Below are 18,128 nucleotides of genomic sequence, written 5' to 3'. Positions count from 1 at the left end.
CCAGGCTTCCACTTCCCATGGCGCCTTCCCATCTGCCCACAACCCCCTGGATAGGGTATCCAAGAGGCTGGCCAAATTGGGAAAGACAATATTTCTTCCTCCAGCCTGGCATTGAGGTCAGTAAACACCTCAGGCCTATTGGGCCGTTTTTTCCCAAACACTATGGGATACGGTGGCGCAGGTGCTGCCTCAGGTCCGGAGGACGTACATGCCACACTTTCACAGGCAGTTAAAGATGGGAGAGATGCAGCCAAGTGTACCATCAGGTGTGGTTTGGACACAACGGACTCGCTTGGCCAGGCGATTTCCTCAACAGTGGTCTTTCAATGCCATGCCTGGCTACATACCTCTGGGTTTTCAGGGGATGTCCAGGCAAATCTTATGGACATGCCCTTTGATGGGACCCGCCTTTCCAAGGAAAAGGCATACTCTGCACTGGAGTGCTTCAAGAACTCCTGGGCTACGGTCAAGACCGTGGCTCTCTCGGCGACCCCTCGTCAATAGTCTGTCATCCCTTTTGAGGCTTCAGAAGGGGTGGGATACCACTCCATTCACAGACCAGCCAACGTCCTCTGCCAGGTCAGCATCCTGTGCGTGGACGAGGCCGTGGTGCCTTCAGACCCAGAGAGTCTGGCCAGAAGTCGTCCACCACAAGCCCCCCACCTCCACAGAGTCCAAGTGCTCCTAGTACGATTCTGCAAGACCATGTACGTTAAGTTGGAGGGAGGATTACATTTTATCTCACCCACTTGCAGCACATAAACCTCGGACAAATGGGTCTTGCAGATTATACAGAAGTGTTATTCCCTCCCCTTCCAGTCTTTTCCTCGCCCAATGCCTCCCTCAAAAGATTGGCTGATGGAGGATCACTTGGTTTTGTTCCACAAGTAAGTTATGCCTCTCTTGCCCAAAGGAGCCATAGAAAGGGTCCCGATATCAGAAGTAGCCAATGGTTGTTATTACCACTACTTTCTGATACCCAGAAAGAACAGGAGCCTTCACCCTATTCTGGATTTGCGGAATGTTTGTCTCTTCCTCAAAAAGCAGATATTCAAAAAGCTCACTCTAGCTCAAGTCTTGCCTGCCCTAGACCAAGGAGACTGTATGGTAGCGTTGGACTTTCAGGATGCTTATATTCACTTCCCCATCCAGCCTGTCCACTGGTGCTACTTACGGTTCAAGATAGGCCATGAGGCCTTACCAGTGCCCCTTGGGCGGTGGTCACAGCTCATCTGCGCAGGGGTTTACCTTCCCTTACCTCAGTGACTGGCTGTTGAAGGCTCCTTTGCCCCAGGCCGTTGACACCCACCTTCAGACTACGGCAAACCTCCTGCATATGCTGGGGTTCACTATAAACATGACAAAGTCACACTTGAGTCCCTCTCAGATGCTACCTTTCATCGGAGCTGTTCTAGACACTTTGCAATTTCGGGCCTATCCTCCCGAGCAGCGAGTCCAGGATATTCAGGTTATGATTCCAATGTCTCGGCCTCTATCCTGGATTTCTGTAAGACAGACTCTGAGGCAGTTGGTCCTCATGGCCTCCTGCATCCTGTTGGTAAAACATGCCAGATGGCATATGAGGGCTCTACAGTGGGACCTGAAGTTCCAATGGGCACATTATCAGGGAAATCTCACCAACACGGTTCTGATCTCGGAGGGAAGTGCAAAAGATCTGCAGTGGTGGTCAGTGAATCACGATTGGATCAGACAGACTCCTCTCCTTTCCTCTACCAGATCTCACAGGAGTGACAGAGGCGTCCCTTATGTGATAGGGTGGCAATATGGGAGAGGTGGAAATCAGAGGCCTCTGGTCTCCGCCAGAGTCCAGACTCCATATCAACTTACTGGAGCTCCAGGGCAGTCCGACTAACATTAAAGGCATTTCTTCCTGTTGTCAAAAGAAAGATAGTGCAGGTGCAGGTGATAGTACCACACCTCAATTTGGTACTGCAACCAGCAGGGCAGTGTGGGGTTGTGGACCCTTTGTCAGGATGCCCTGTGTCTTTGGACATGGCTGGAACAGCAGGGCATAACCCTGGTAGTTCAACCCCTGGCAGGTTCTCTGAACACCAAGGCAGACCAACTCAGCCATCGATGCCTAGCAGATTTATGAGTGGCGTCCTCATCCGAAGGTAGCACAAGGACTTTTTTTAGCAGTGGGGCGACCCTTGGTTAGATCTGTTTGCCTCTGAAGAGAACGCGCAATGTCAGTAGTATTGTACATTGGAGTTTCCAAGGGGGCACTCGCTCGTGACGTTTTTCATCACGAGTGAAGCTCAGGCCTCCTGTATGCCTTTCCGCCCATACCACTTCTGCACAGAGTTCTCAAGAAGATCAAGTACGACCAGGCCCAAGTAACACCAGACTGGACGAGGAGAGTCTGGTATTCAGAACTTCTGAAAATGAGCCTTTATCCTCCGATCAGGCTTCCCCTTTGAAAAGATCTTCTGTTGCAGCAGCAGGAGAAGGTTCTCCACCCAAGACTGTCAACTCTGTCCCTTCATGTGTGTAGATTGATCAGCGACAGTTGATCACCTTCGACCTTCCTCCCGAAGTCTGTAAAGTTATTCTGGCAGCCAGAGTCCCTCCACAAGATGGTATATGCCTGCTGTTGGAAACATTTTGTAAATTATTTTACAGAACAATCTATTGATTTTCTTTCTGGGTCTCTCTCCGACATTCTTCTCTTTGTTTTGTCCCTTTGCCCAGCAGGGATCTGCATTGTGCAGTCTCAAAGGATATCTTTCTGACTTAACGGCGTTCCTTCGGCTGCTTGATCAGCCTTCATTATTCAAACCACTTATTGTACATAGATTTCTTAAAGCGCTTGAACATATTTATCCTCCTATGCCCTTTGGTATGCCCCAATGGGTCTTGTATCTGGTCCTCACATTTCTCATGTGTGTTCCCTTTGCTCCCTTTCACAACTGTCCCCTCCGGCTGCTCACCATCAAGACAGCCTTCTTGGTGACATCTGCCAGGAGGCTGAGTGAGAAGCAGGCTCTCTTATCTAAGCCGCAGTATCTCACCATGTTTCTGGATAAGGTGGCACTTAGAATATGTCGCTTTCCTCCCCGAGGTGGTGATCCCATTTCACCTGGGTCAAAACTTCACCCTGTCCACCTTCTTTGTTCCACTGTTTCCATCTAAAGAAGAGGAGCAACTCCATCGTCTGGACCCAAAAAAGCGCTGCTGGTCTACCACACAAAATATTTAGGGGTGGATGACTAGCTCTTTGTGGGGTACATGGGAGCAAAGACAAATCCAGCAATGCAGAATCAAACCATTTCACACTGGGTCGTTCTCTGTATTAAGATCTGCTCTGCACTGGCCAAGAGGCAGACTCCTGAGGGCTTGAGAGCTCATCCCACCAGGGGCAAGGCTGCTACCACTGCAGTAGCACAAGGTGTTCCAGTCCTGGACATCTGTCAGGCAGCGACGTGGGTGTCTTTGTACACATTCGCAAGACATTATTGCCTGAACTTTCAGGTCCACAGAGACGAGTATTTCGCTCATTCGGTCCTGCAGGGCTTTTTAGTTTGAGAAGATCTGTCTGCAGCCCACAACCAGGAGGTTCTGGCTTTGGTATCTATTCTAAAGGTAATCCATCTGCAGCTAGAAGTCTCTGTCGGATGAACAAGTTACTTACCCTCGGTAACGCATTATCTGGTATAGACTTTATCTGGCTGCAGATTCCTTATACCCACCCATGCCTTCCCACTCTGCAGACACTTCAGTTGGGGTTAGGGATTGTCCCTTTCAGGGCTCTACTTTTTTGGTACAGACAAACTGTTGTTCTTTCCATGGCTCTGCACTTCTGGCATGGAAGTTTGTGGAAAAAGAACTGATGTACATGCGCCTGGGTGGTGCCTTTATAGGTGACCATGATGTCACAGATGGCTCAAACGAGACCACAGGGATCCAGACAACACCACCCAACAGCACATGCAAGGGTATTGCTAAAGGTAAGGAATCTGCAGCTAGAGGGAGCTCGATGGAGTCTCTACCAGATAAAGCATCACCAAAGGTAAGTAACTTGTTCAAGTAGGGGAGACTTGGGGGGGGGGGTCTGGGGGGAAGGTGACACTTGCATGTCTCTCACTAGAGTCCCCCCACCCCTATGTTTTTTTCCTTGTGTCTAGTGGGCAGCCCTCACCTCTATATTTATTTGTATTGACCTTGGTGTCTATACTTTCTTACCTCCCCTTCCCCCTTGGGGGCCGGTTGGGGGTAAGTTGCCCCCATCTCTTCCCCCAGGAGGTTAGAGGGGGGTAAAATTTCCTCCGGGGAGCACAAGCCCTTGCCTAAGGAGCTGCTCCCACCATCTCTGATACCTAGTGGGTGGATCTGTGCCTGAGGGTCGCTTTCTTATGGCAATCCCCAAGCAGGGATCCACCGGGCAGAAGTACTATTTGAGAGAGGAGATTCTCTCCATGCGAACAATAGCTCACCCAGGAGAATCAGTGCTCAGGTTGTTAAGATGTGTTCCTGATCACTGTTTCAGTGAAAGTAACGCAAACCCATTGCTCGTTTTACTTTCACTCTTACTGTAATTATGTCAGTGTTCTGATTGTCATTAGAGAAAAACGAAATAAAAATCATCAAGCTGCTCAGGAAGCTCTTACAGAGCAGCCCGAGCTAAAAATAAAATAAGACACCCTCTGGTGCAATGTGTGGGTCAGTGGCTGACAGAGGCTGGGGAGGTAGTGCAGATGTCGGCCATTGGCCTACACCTGCACTCAAAGGGTTAAAGGTTAGATACTTATGTTTCCTTCAAAACATTTTGTTGTGCACTAGTACCTTAACCTAGTCTTGTCATTCCTTATGTACATGTCCCGTTAGCCTGTTCTCTGCTGCTCCTGGCTCTGTAAACAGACTTCCTTATCAACTTCATGTTGTGTGATTGAGCTACAGGCTCTCTGTCAGCTGAATTGACGTACGGTACCTTCTTTCGGGACAGCTTCTCAGGTGTAAAGGAGGGCAGGACTGTGCAAAAGGGGATCCTGTCATGGTGGGTAGTCCTCTGTATTAAGATTTGCTATGCACTGGCCAAAACAAAAAGTAGTCTCTTGAAGGCCTGAGATTTCATTCCACCAAGTCTGACGAGGTCATTTCACTCACTTATTCCTGAAGGCCATTTTGGTCTGAGTCCACTGCCCAGACCCTCCACCATTTAGAAGTACTGCTGTGGTATCTGTGCTAAAGATGATGAATCTGCAGTTAGAAGTATACCTCAGAGTGACAACCCACTTGCCTTTGGTACCTGCCATTATTTTTGGTGGATACTCTATATAACTTCCAATCCCTCACTAACTTTCCTCTTCACCGATCAGGGTAATGGACTCCTGAACATCATAACAAGTTCCCAAATTGTATTTACCACTGTGTCTACCATATTGTTTATTTTTTCTAAGTGCTTCTCACATGAGAACATGCTAGGAGAAAGATTAAGATGCTGATGTCAGCACAAAGTGCTGGTGCTTCTAAATCATGTTCTACTACATCTCTTATGGAGTCACTGCAGAGCCAAATGACATCACCTGCTGAAGACTTTTTTAGATCCAGTCTAGCGCCTAACTATTTTAAAGCAATCTGCAGTTAGAGTTACCACCAGAATGAGCATTTCCAAAGGTAAGTAACTTTTTCCTCTACACCTTGTTTGGCTGATTTACCCTTCTAGAACCTTTGTCTGCATCCTTTTTTATCTTGTTCCTGCACAACTCACTTTTGTTTTTACATTCTCATAACTAAGTACATTAGTCCAACTGTTTAATTGTGAAAATATATCCTACATTTTACTGACCTCTTGCGTCCATTTAGTTCCTTTTCACAACTATTGTCCTACTCATCCTTACAACCATGCATCTCCTCATACCTTCCCTAGTGCATGCACACTGTTTGTCTTTTGTGTGAGTACACAGGAAAACTATTACAATGTTATTGATTGTTTTATCTTAAATCCAGCAACTCTAGTATGTTGCTCTCTTGTGAAGCAAAGCATTTTCATAGGTTCAACCCTATCTTGTTTATTGCCATGTAGGTTGCATTTCCCCCTTAACCATCAAGCCATTGATGTTACAGTGGGATGGAGAGGTCAACATGCTTCCAATTTCAAACTGGTTAAAAACTGTTGTATTTTTGTTTGAGGTACTTTTATAGATTGAACCTAGCCAAAAGGCCACTGAGCACGGTACAGGTAAGATACAAGCACAAACGCAAGTAATGGGAGAGGTAGCTGGTTAACTGTTAATGCATTTTGCTCATCTTTTCTTTAAAGAAAAAATGGACTCCATTGACACTTACCAACTTACATTAATATTGCTTCAAGATTTCCTGTTTCAAGCAATTTAGCACAGTAATTTATTAGATCAATCACTTATTGGGACTGGCAAATTATGATCACTACACAATTCCACAGCATACTCAGACTAGTCACAGGATTCAAAGTGTGCTCTTATTCAAGTACCCAAATAATTAAATCTACAAATCTATACTTTTTTACTATAATACATCATAAACTTTACATTTGGTAAGACAAATACAAGTGGTCATTGTGATCTTTCTCTCAATGATTTAGGTGGAACTATCACGGCTGCTGCATCACTTATTTCTCTGTGCACTACCCAAAATGTCTGTACCTCAGAGTACTTGGGAGTTTTAAACCACCCAGTAGCATACTAGCAATGCATGCTGCCACCCTCAGCAGTCCTCTTTTGGTAACTAAAGTTCATTAGGGTTTTTAAAACTCTGCTCACAAAACTATGTACCACACAACTTGTCTCATGTGATTAATGTCACCCATGATTGAGGTCACCCACACTTGATAATTCAACACTTTCTGTGACTGAAAGCTTCTCTTCTGTCAAACCTCATACCTTCAGTAATGCTGTTTCTCTTGGGTAGAACACTATCTAACCATAGGTTCTTCACTGCCCTCCACTCTTTGGTAAGTCTCTGTAACATCTAAAAAAGGCCTAACTTGAGAATCTACTCACTGAACAACAGTTATTCTAAGCTCTGTATCTAAAAGCATAGAAAGGGATTGAAACAAGAAACTGACGTCAATGCGAAGGGGTGGCACTTATAAGCCTATGTCAGGCCTCATGATGTTGCGTGCTGGTGCACACAAGCACTGCTATTGATGATCTCCACATCCAGTCTTGTGTTTGGGGATATTCTAAAGTAAGGAATCCATGCTTAGATAGAATATCTTCCAAGAAGAGTTATTAAAGGTAACTTACTCAGTTGGTCTGGAGAGAAATTTCACAAAGAAAAAAACTAAAATACAGTGCCTCTTATAGCGTATTTTATTTGTCTGAGTAGTTACTTACAAGCACTGATCTGCTCATCAGTGAGGCTCACACAGTACTCAGCAGAGGATATTATAAAGCAGGTTTAGCTGTGCTCTGTATTTTGATAAAACAAATTCGAAAAATAAGTAGGTCAAATCTACTGTTTAAATTGCAAGACAAACTTTCTGATGAATACTTTTAACATCAGATTCCTCACCTTTATCCCCAGGTCTTACACTACATTCAGAAGACAGCAATTATTCTGTGCACCAATAGTTGTTGCAGTGCGGCTCTGCGATTACTTTGATCCACCCCAGAAGTGATGACAGAGCAGTGTATAAACGCCACTCTTACACATCTATGTCACTTCCTTTTATGGTGTGCCTTCGTACAGCATTTGTAGCTCGCTCCCAACTTTTCTTCATCATTTGACTATTATTTTATTATAAAATCCTTTTTTTCTGTGTACAAGGGAACTATATCATCTCCTGAAACTACAAGGCTAATGGCTTCTTAAGGCTGTTGCAAACAAATGTCGCTGATAGATCCCCCACAGGGTGTGCCTCTGATGTGTGGATTTGGAGCACCTCAGATGAGTGTGCCCTTATGAACCTGAAGACGATCTGAGAACACGAAGTAAAGCTATACATCGCTGAACACCGAAAGAAGTCTCAGAAGTCCCCCTCAAAGTTGAGGCCATTCCTTCAATAGGTTCTTGTTCAGGTCGAAATCTTCTGTTAAGTCAAACCCGAATCACAAGAAGGCTAAGCGGGATTCGGCCCAGCCCTGCCACCCTCAACTAGAGGTCCCAAGGATGTCTGGGTGCCTAACAGTCTCAGTCCAAGTCCCTTGCCAAGGAGCTGATTCCCCAACTGATCCTGATGCCCCCTGAGTGTCCAGGTCCATCAGTGCAACAGATTGAAACTTTTCAGGAAGCCATGTTGTAAAAAAAAATTCACGTTCCCTCTGTAGTTCCTTTGGGCCCAAAAAGTATGCGGAGGCCGCCAGTTGAGTTACCAATGAGTAGTTTGCCGTGAGCGCTGCCTGGCCCTCCTAAAGTGGCTTTTTTCTGATTGGACATCAGAGCAAGACTGCCAGTTACGTACCAAAATTCACACTGATTCCTTCGACATCAGTGCTGTTGGTACCGGAGGGAGACCCTGTTCCTACAGTTCTCTACGACTCTGAGACAAATTCAATTCAGCTCCAATCAAAGTATCATCCTGAAGTTGTACCAGTGCACCTGGGTCAGTTCAGTCAGACTTTGAGGGAACCATGCCTTTGCCTCTGAGCTGTGCCTCGGCTCTCCCACAGAGTTTTGGCTAATCCGAGCAAACCGGCCTATGGAGATGAGGGAAATTATTTTCCCGAACACAGTATTGATGACAACTTATACATGGACCTGCAGGAGGCCAGAACACTGGGTTGTGTTCTACTTCTGGACCAATAACAGAAGAAAGTGCCTCCTTTGCCTTTGTAATGAGATGTGAGTCAGTGGTGCTGAATTTACAACTGACAACTACGAAAGTCAAAACTAACGTACTAACAGATGTTTTACAACCTGGACATACATCAGAATCTGTACTTCAGTCTCATGCAACCCTGACTGGCACCCTTTTTTTGCACCTGGTCTAAGCCCTGCTCGTGTCCACTAGTCAGCAGGCAGGTTGCCAGACACCATATGACCCTGATTTCTTGACGCTGTACCTTACACCAGCAGGTTATGTGGTTCAGGCTTCCATTACTAGAGTGAACCCAAGTTCTTTCTCCATCGTTACTCTTGATTTAGTGAAAACGGATTGAAGCATTTGAGAAACTGATGTTTTCCTTAACCAGTCTGGCTGTCCTTTGACTCAGTGCCAGCTGCATGCTGGGGAGATGTGCCCACGCTTTATAGAACATGGTTGTCAAGATGCTTTCCAGCAGTTCCTGATGAATTGTGGGCCAGTGTTGTCTCAAACCATAAAGGATGGTCAGGACACTGCAAAGGGCAACATATGCTTAGTACCGGACACTACTGATTGCTCTAACAATGCAGTTGGCACTAGCTTGGTGCTAAGGTAATATCCTTCGATGAGATAGATGGGCTTCTCTGGGGATTTTCAAGCTCTTTGATGCACATGCCATTCAAAGAAGGCAGATTCGATGTTAAAATGTTTTAAAGCAAGCTGGGTTGAGCTGCGCCTGCTTCCCTCAGCCATTCTACCTTTACAAGAGAGTATCTTTAACAGTTCAGCCCTTTTCATGGCTAACAGAGGAGTTTGGAGTATCGCCACTGCAAGAGGCATCCCAGCCTTTTCTGGGTTGAGGACGGGGATCGAGCAGACAACGTCCAAGCCACCAAGGGCAATAGACTGTCCAGTCCCATGCTTCTCCCTTTTAGTGTAGCCTTCGTGGCACACAACCACCCTGTGGGTCAGGATCCGATATTTCCTCCACTATTGGCAAAGTATATATTTCAGCAGTTGGGTCCTCCAGATCATCCGACTAGGCATGCGCTACCATTCCTTTTTGACCTGCCACAGCTCCCATCCACGTCAGAACATTTTTCAGAGCAACACCTTTCTATCTTGCTTCAAGAAGTGTAAGTAAATGAACCAAAGAGAGGGAGTTCTGGAGGTTGGGTATTTTAGTTTTCCCCTATCTTGATGACTGGCTGGTGAAGGCAAGCTCGCCACAGTCAGCAAAACACCACATCCAGATGATGGCAGACCACCTGACATTGGCTTTACTTTAATTTGCTGCAGTCACACCGAACTCCTTCGCAGAGGTTCCCTTTCATTGCAGCCATCCTGGACACGGTGTACTTTTGGGCCTTCCCTCCACAACAGCGAGTCCAGGACATGTATCCAGATGTATCAGCCTTGGTTCTAGGCAAGACTGGTTTGTCAGGCTTCTTGACATCTTGCTTATTGATTATGCCAAGTAGCATGTGCATCCTCTGTAGCGGAACCTGAAGTCTCAGTGGGCCCAGCCCTAAAGGAACCTGCCAGATTCCATCAGATTTCGGGTCAGACTGAAAAAGATCTGCATTTGTGGATCATTCACAATTGAACCAGTGGTAGACCCCTCTCCCTGCCCCACCCAGAGCAGATGGTGGTGACTGGTGTATCACTGCTGGGATCAGGAGGTCAACAGAGAGAGAGAGCAGAAGAATCTTGTCTCCTGTGAAGACTTGTCTCCACAAATCTTGTTGGAAGTTGTTGACTTTCCAACTGGCACTTAAAGCTTTTGTACTGTCTGTCAACGGGAGGCTGATTCAGGTTCTCCTGGACAACACTACAATCAAGTGGTACTTCAGCAAGCAGGTTTGGATGGTGTCCGGAGTCCTGTGCCAGGAGGCACTTCATCTGTGAAGCTGACTGGACTGCCAGAGCATTTACTTGCCTCGATGGATCTTTGAACGCTGGGGCAGACAAACTCGCCTAGTGACACCTAGCAGATCCCAAATAGTACTTATATCCCGAGATGGCACAGGGTGTCTTCTAGCAGTGGGGAGGACCCTGGTTAGATCTTTAGGCTAGAGCAAAGAATGCATAATTCTGCACTTTTACACAGTGGAGTTTCCAGGAAGGTGTGCTCTGCTGTATTCCAGATAAAGTGGAGCACAGGATTCCTGTACACCTTTCTGCCACTGCGAAGCCTATCCAGAGTAGACAATCGGAAACGACTGGGCCCAAGTCATCATGGTGGCTCTGGATTGGTCAAGGAGAATGTGGTACCTGGAAATGTTGGGTATGAGCTTCTGTCACTCCGATCAGGCTACATCTTTAGGATGATCTTCTCTCACAGCAGTAAGGCAGGGTACTACACATGGGCCTGCACAATTTGTATCTCCATGCCTTTAGATTGAGCTGATTTGCATATGACTGGGTCCATACTGGGGTGGCATGGTGAGCAAAAACAATGATGGATTAAACCCAGATCTGTGACTGGGGGTAATGTTTGCATTGTTCAGCATTCTGCCCATCATCATCTATTAATTTTGTTTTTGTCACCCTAAGAGGGAAGGATATGCCCAGACGTGGGTATCATGCTCACTGTGCACTGGTCGCAGAATGTTTATTTCCGGTCCAGGGATGACCTGGCAGTTCAGGCTGGACTGTTCCCATGGGGAGCAGGGTCAAGACTGATTTGCATATGGCTGGGTCCAGACTGGGGTGGGGTGGTGAGCAAAAAAAAAAACAATGGATCATATAAAATCTGTGACTGGTGGTGAATGTTTGCATTGTTCAGTGTTCCTTCCATCATCTGTTTCTTTTTTATTTAGATTGAGTGGTGGCATTTGACCTTCCCCTTGAGGTCATTAATGTCATCTTGGCAGCGAGGTGTCCTTCCATAAAATCAATGTACACCAGTTTTTGGGACAAATTTGTGGATTGGTGCAGCATTTAGCAAATTGACCCACTGCTGGCAAAGTTGCCTTACGTTTTGCTTGCTCTGTCCTTGACCCAGCAACAACTTGCTTTGGACACTGTAAAAGGCCATCGATCTGCTTTTTTTCACTTTTTATGGGTGCCAAATCAACCCTCTACATTGAAATAACCTGTTAGCAAATTTTTGAAAGGTTTGCAGCATTCTGATAAAGACTTCTAATTGTAGATTCCTCACCTTGTGAGGTTCTCCAAGCTCTAATGCATCGACAGATGGCATTGTATGGCTTTGCTTCAGGCCCGTATGTTTCAGATGTGATGTTGGGGTCACTATAAAACCATCACCACTGAACTCTGACATCAGGTACTGTCTTTCTACGCCTTACGATGCAGATCCAGAGCTTGCAATGCTGTGTCTTGACAGAACTTTCCCTCAGGAGAACAAATTTTTTTCTGGCAGCATTCCTGTAATGTGCAGGTATGGCCTCCAACTCTACAGGATTTTAACAGTTTTGTGACTGTAAACAACCAATCTCTGTGACACACACAGTGTGCCAATAGTTCCTCAGCTCCATACATGACATGAAGCCAAAATGAACCGTTAAGCTATTCGAAACCGGGTCACAACGTTCCCCATCACCGAAACTCCGAAAGAAATCACAGAAGTGGTCCCGAACCCAGTCAAGAGCTAGGTAACACTTCCACTCCTGAAACCATTCCTGAGACTGTGAAATCCAGGAATTCAGGTAATTCTAAGAAACACAAGAACGCAAGAAGTCAAAGCATTGTTCTCTATGGTCCCTCCACTCACATCACTCTGAGTCACACAGCATCCTGGGCACCTCTACGCCACGGAGCCACAATACACAGTAAACTCCACATGCGTTTGATGCTCAGCCTAGTTTTCCCACAGCAGTTAGCCATGGAATAGGAAATGCTTTGTTTGAAGGAAGCTGTGGCAGTCATCTGTGATACCCTACAAATCCCTTCTCTGAGCACATTCGGGCTGCAGGGGTTTGCGGAGGCTCCCTGTCTACACATCCATCCCTTACACAGCCTGTGCCGCTCAACCTCTACCTGAGGTAAAAATTGCCCTTGAGCAAGGTGCTGCCATCTCCAGCCAAATGTCCCTTGTTGGCCCTGAAGCAGAGACTAACGCCATGAGCCAGAGCCTCAACTCCGGACCAGATAGTATTATCTGATTTGGAATCTCGACCCTTGCGATCTTCACTGCATTATTTTACTTTTTCAGATGAGGATCAACATTTTTATGAACAAGTTGTTAAAGAGGATGCATTTTATCATGAGTGCAACGTTTTTGGGGACCTACAAGATGCCAGCGAGTTGGATTCCTCCCCAACATCGATTTCAACTCACCTGATCCTGTGGCCACTGAAGAGGCTGCCTCCTTTGCAACAGTCATCGGGAGGGAGGCCAAAGTTCTCGACCTCACCCTACCAATTTAAGAGGTAAGAACCAACGTGTTGACAGAGGTTCTTAAACCGGCAGCTACCTCTGAAGAATCTCCGCTTCCTTTCAGTGAGACCCTAGTATGCGCTTGTGGTCACCTGTGCAAAACCAAGATATTGTCCATTTGCCGACAGGTGGAAAGTCAATACATGCTGCCTCCTGGGGATTCAGACTTCCTAATACAGTAGCCCACCCTGGAGCCTTTGGTAGTAAAGGCACTATCCTTGTGGGAGTTTGTATTGCCACCTGTCCTCAAGGATGTCAGACATACTCTAAAAAGTCTGATCCTTGATGGCCAAGATGCTGTGCAATATACAATTTGTTCTGGCCTGGACACAACCAACCACCTATGTAGGCCAGTCGGCACCAACATGGTACTTACGTGCCGTGCCTGCACCCGTTCCCTGGGCTTCTCTTGGGGTGTCCATCAGTCCCTAATTGACATGCCATTCAGTGGCTTGAAACATTTTGGGATGAAGGAAGTCTCCGCCCTAGAGAAATTTAAACATAGCAAGGCCACTGCTCGCACTCTGAGCCTAGCTCAGCAAGCTCTAATTTTCACCAAGCACCATCATCCCTTTCAAGGCTTTGGAAGGGGATGTCCACAGAGCATCAATGTGGGCCTCCGCGGGCGCAGGTCTCCCAGCCCTTTCGGCGGTAAGATAGAGGAGCTGGCTGACAACATTCAGGGGTACCGTTCTACTCATAGCACAACCCCTCCTTCCACAGCTGGCACTGCAAGCCCACTTTAATTTGTTCTTGGCAGCACATGATCACCTGCTAGGAGGTCGGGGTCAGCATTCACCTACCTGGAGTAAAATCAATGGGTGTTCTAGATCGTAGAACATGGCTACTCGATACCTGTTCTGCCCTATTCCCTGTGATATGCTGCCAGTACTGTAACATCTCCTTGAGGACCACTTGCCAAAACTTTAGGTAGAAGTTCAGGCTCTCTTGGACAAAGGATCAATAGAGAGGGTGCCAACACCAGAGATCTGGACTGGCAGTTATTCCCATTACCTCCTGGTCCTGAAACAAGATGGCGGTCTTCACCCCATCCTAGATCTCTGCCCTCAGAGTTTATTCCTCAGGAAGGGCAAGTTCAAGAGGCTCAACCTAACCCAAGTTCTGTCAGCACCAGTGCAGTCTGGCAGACTACATCCAGGTGTCGGAGACTGCAAAGAATCTGAAGTGATGGCTCCTCGACCATGATTGGACCAGTGGCAGAACAGTCTTCCTACCCTGTCAAAGCTGACGATCATGATGGATACATCATTGCTGGGTTCGGGCGGTCACCAGTAGAGGTGGAGATCAGAGGACTGTGGTAGAAGCTCACCTCCACTCAAATTGCCGCAGTTCTTAAATATTCACTTTGCACTTAAGATGTTCCTTCAGACCATGAAAGGGAAATGGGTGCAGGTTCTCACAGACAACACAGCCACCTTGTGGTACTGCAACAGACTCGGTGAAGTGGGGTTGTAGGTTCTGTGCCAGGAGGCCCTATACCTCTGGAAGTGGCTGAACGCTTAGGGCATCTCCCTGATCACCTACACTTGGCAGGATCTTTAAATGCCAGAGTGGAACAGTTCAGACGCTGGTGTCTAGCTTATTTCAAATGGCAGTTACACTTAGATTTGGCACATTTGACGTCTTCCAGCAGCGAAGCGAACTTTGGCTCGACCTATTCACAGCCACAGAGATTGAGCGGTGACAGCTGATGGATTTCAAATTTTTTCCCCGAAGTTGGTGTTATTTTGGCAGCTAGATGCCTTCCACCGTACCCCAAGTATGTATAGTCAAGGTGCTGCAAGAAGTTTGTTGCTAAGTGTTTTCCCTATCGTGTTCAAAACTTGCAAGCGCATATGTCAGACATCCTTCTTTTTTGTTTTTCATGAGTCCGTGTTGCCTCAACAGCCAGGTCCATCTAGAGGGGCATTTTGCTCGCTTGGTCCTGCTGAACATTTTGGTCTGAGTTCAGACCCACCACCTTGGTAGGTACCTTGGGAGTTACTGCTCTGTAACCTTTTCACAAGGTGAGGAATCTGCAATTATAGGTATCCACCAGAAGAGCTTGTTTACTCACTTTCGGTAATTATTTTTCTGGTGGATAAACTATCGAACTGCAAATTCCTCACCAAACCTCCTGCTTCCCCGTTTTGTCAACTGGACTCTTTTTCCATTAAAAAAAGTTCCCGGTCTACAGTTCTGCACACTGGTCATGCCAGTCTGCCTATGGGCTTCTGCATCTGAGACCTCAGTCAGCTTCAGAAAGCAACTTACATTGTCACGCATGGGTGCCTCTTTCATGTGGCTCCACTTGTCACCAAATTGAATGGTGCCAGCACACAACACCACCTATTGTCCTCTGAGTGCTGCCCGGAAGCTTCTGGATCAAGTCTGATGCTTGGGGAATATTCCCAAGATGAGGAATCTACAATAGAGTTTCTACCAGAAAGGTAGTTGCTGAAGATAAGAAACCTGATCTTCTAGTGGATACTTGATCTAACTGCAGATTCCTCACTGCCCTTCTGCCTCATAGTTCGGTGGAATGTTCTCTTTTCTGATCTAAAATGGTTCTAATGTAGAGATCTGCACATTAGTGCCTTCGATTATTGTTGAGCTGTGCTTTCAGGGGTGTGGACAGAGTCAAGAAAGAAACTGACATCAATGAACAGGGTTGACATTTGTATGTGGCACCCACATCCCTTCTGGGGCTAAACAAAATAATCCTGGAGCTGAACCGCAGCTCTTACCGGGATGCAGGAGTATTACTCTTAAATTCATCCCAATCCAGTATGGTGCTTGGAGATAAAGTAACAGTGTGGAACCTGCAATTAGAAAGAGTATTCACTAGAAAGAGTGTTACCAAAAGGTAAGTAACTTGTTCTTTTAGTTATATTGTGAGTGTGGCTTATTTTTCAGTCCCATTTGGGGTAATACAGTATGTAGAGCTTTTTGTTAGCTGAGATATGTATTCAAATATAAATCCTTAATTATCTTCTTGTTAACTAAAATATTAAAAGTTAATACATGCTACTTAAAGATCTTTTTTTGGCAGGTTTCAGACTTGTAAACACGAAGTGCATGATGTTGGTGGATATGTGGAAAAAAATTCAGCACTCCAATATCGTAACCTTGAGGGAAGTATTCACCACTAAAGCATTCGGAGAACATTGTAAGTTAAGGAATTCACATTATGAAGGTTTTTTTCCCATGTATAAACAACCTGTAAATTAAATCTATTTTATTGTCTGTTTTTAAGCACTGGTGTTTGCTTATGATTTTCATGCTGGAGCGGAGACGATGATGAGCAGACATTTTAACGATCCTGGTGCTGATGCCTATTTCACCAAAAGGAAATGGGGTAAGAAGAATAAGTTTGACAACATACAGATAGACCATAAGATGAGTTGAATGAAATATAATTTAAGTAACAAAAAAAACTCATCCATTTATTAAATATACATAATCTGAGAGCTCAGTCTAGGTCACTGTGAATTAGTTGCTCTGGGCAGTTACATCTCATGCTTTCCACCAGTTCATCCTAGTTCATTATGCCAAAATGAATTACTTAACAAATGCAAACTCAAACTGTTTGGCTGCTAGTTCTATAATGAGCATGCTTCCTGCGTTGAATTTATGTTTTATTTTTTTATAAATATGAGAAACTACATCTCTTCAAAAAAATAAAATGTTTCGATTGTATTGCAGCTTTTAACCTGAAAAGATTTTCAGCATATGCCTAATTTAAGTACATTTACCATAACAAACACTAAGGAATAGTTCAGATGGCATTTGTGATAGATGCGTTTAGCTGCAGATTCCTTACCTTAGAATTATCCCCAGGATCCAGACTACTGGATCTGTAAACTTTGAGCAGTACCTTTGCACTCTTCAACTTCACCATGCCAGTCCAAGTCTTCAGACAAGATGTGAGAACGACAGCACCTCTTGACTCTGCACCCAATGCTGAACAGCCTAGTGGTCTTGGTTTGCACCAGCAGAGTGAACCTTAATCTTTTCCTATGATGACTCCTGACAGCGGGTCCAAGGCATATGCAGATCTTTGGTAAGCGTGTGATCTCTTCTGATAGCCTTGCTTTACACTGATTCAACCCAGCTGCCAGCTAAGCCCCTACAGTAGTGCTTTGTGGGATGCCTTTGGTCAAACTCTGCTGGCAGCCTGTCTTTAGCCCAAACCATACAGGACAGCTGGTTTGCTTCAAAATGTATCCGGTTTGTCCTCAATACCTCCGATTGGTTCGGCCAGGCAACTGAGTGTGGTGCCTTTGGCGTTATGCCTGGATGAGATCTACGGGCTTCTTCCGGGATGTCCAGGCATCACTGCTGTTTGATGGCTCTCATCTTTTTGGTGAGAAGGCATGCTCACCACGGGAATACTTTAATAAATATCATGCCTTTTTGCATTTAGTGAGTCTTTTTGCCCCTATCAGGCAATATCCTCAGCCATTTTACCACTTGATTGGTTATGCCAGGGGTTTCCAATGTTGCCAGTGCGAGACCCTGTTACCTGCACAACTACCCTGTTAGCCATTTCATGGTTGAAGCCATGCTTCCCAGAGACATGGCTCAGGGCTTCAGATGCAATGTGCAGCTCAGTCCCCCGCCTCTCCAACAACCAAAACCACAAAACTACTTAAGTGTATCCCTTTCTTCTCCCACCCTGTACAAAGCAGGATCAGACATTTTGTCCAAGGGAGATGTCACTTTGGAGGCATTGGCAATTAAATTTGTCAAACAGGTCTACTCCCTTCAATTTCTTTCTGTCCTGCTGCACCTTCCACCCCATCAACGTGGCTGACTGTAGAACATATGCCTGTTTTGCAGTATAAAGTGCAGACCCTTCTGGCGAAAGGAGCCATAGAGAAGGATCAAGCCTTGGAAGAACTGGGTGTTATTCTTGATACTTCCTTGTGCTGCAAAAGGATAGAGTCCTTCGTTCAATTTTAGATTTCCACCCTCTAAACCC

General features: G+C 45.8%; 1 protein-coding gene across 2 annotated transcripts in view; it reads left to right on the top strand.

Moving 5' to 3' along the window:
• Positions 1-18,128, top strand: part of PAN3 (poly(A) specific ribonuclease subunit PAN3) — a 620,383-nt gene that overhangs the window by 327,720 nt on the left and 274,535 nt on the right. For both annotated transcript variants that reach the window (XM_069202205.1, XM_069202206.1), the window contains exons 12-13: positions 16,197-16,313; positions 16,401-16,502. In XM_069202205.1, the coding sequence (XP_069058306.1) occupies positions 16,197-16,313; positions 16,401-16,502 (219 nt within the window). The remainder of the gene's footprint in view (positions 1-16,196; positions 16,314-16,400; positions 16,503-18,128) is intronic.

The sequence above is a fragment of the Pleurodeles waltl genome, chromosome 8 (assembly GCF_031143425.1).
Source record: "Pleurodeles waltl isolate 20211129_DDA chromosome 8, aPleWal1.hap1.20221129, whole genome shotgun sequence".
NCBI classification, from domain to species: domain Eukaryota; kingdom Metazoa; phylum Chordata; class Amphibia; order Caudata; family Salamandridae; genus Pleurodeles; species Pleurodeles waltl.
This window is presented reverse-complemented; position numbering and strand designations above follow the sequence as displayed.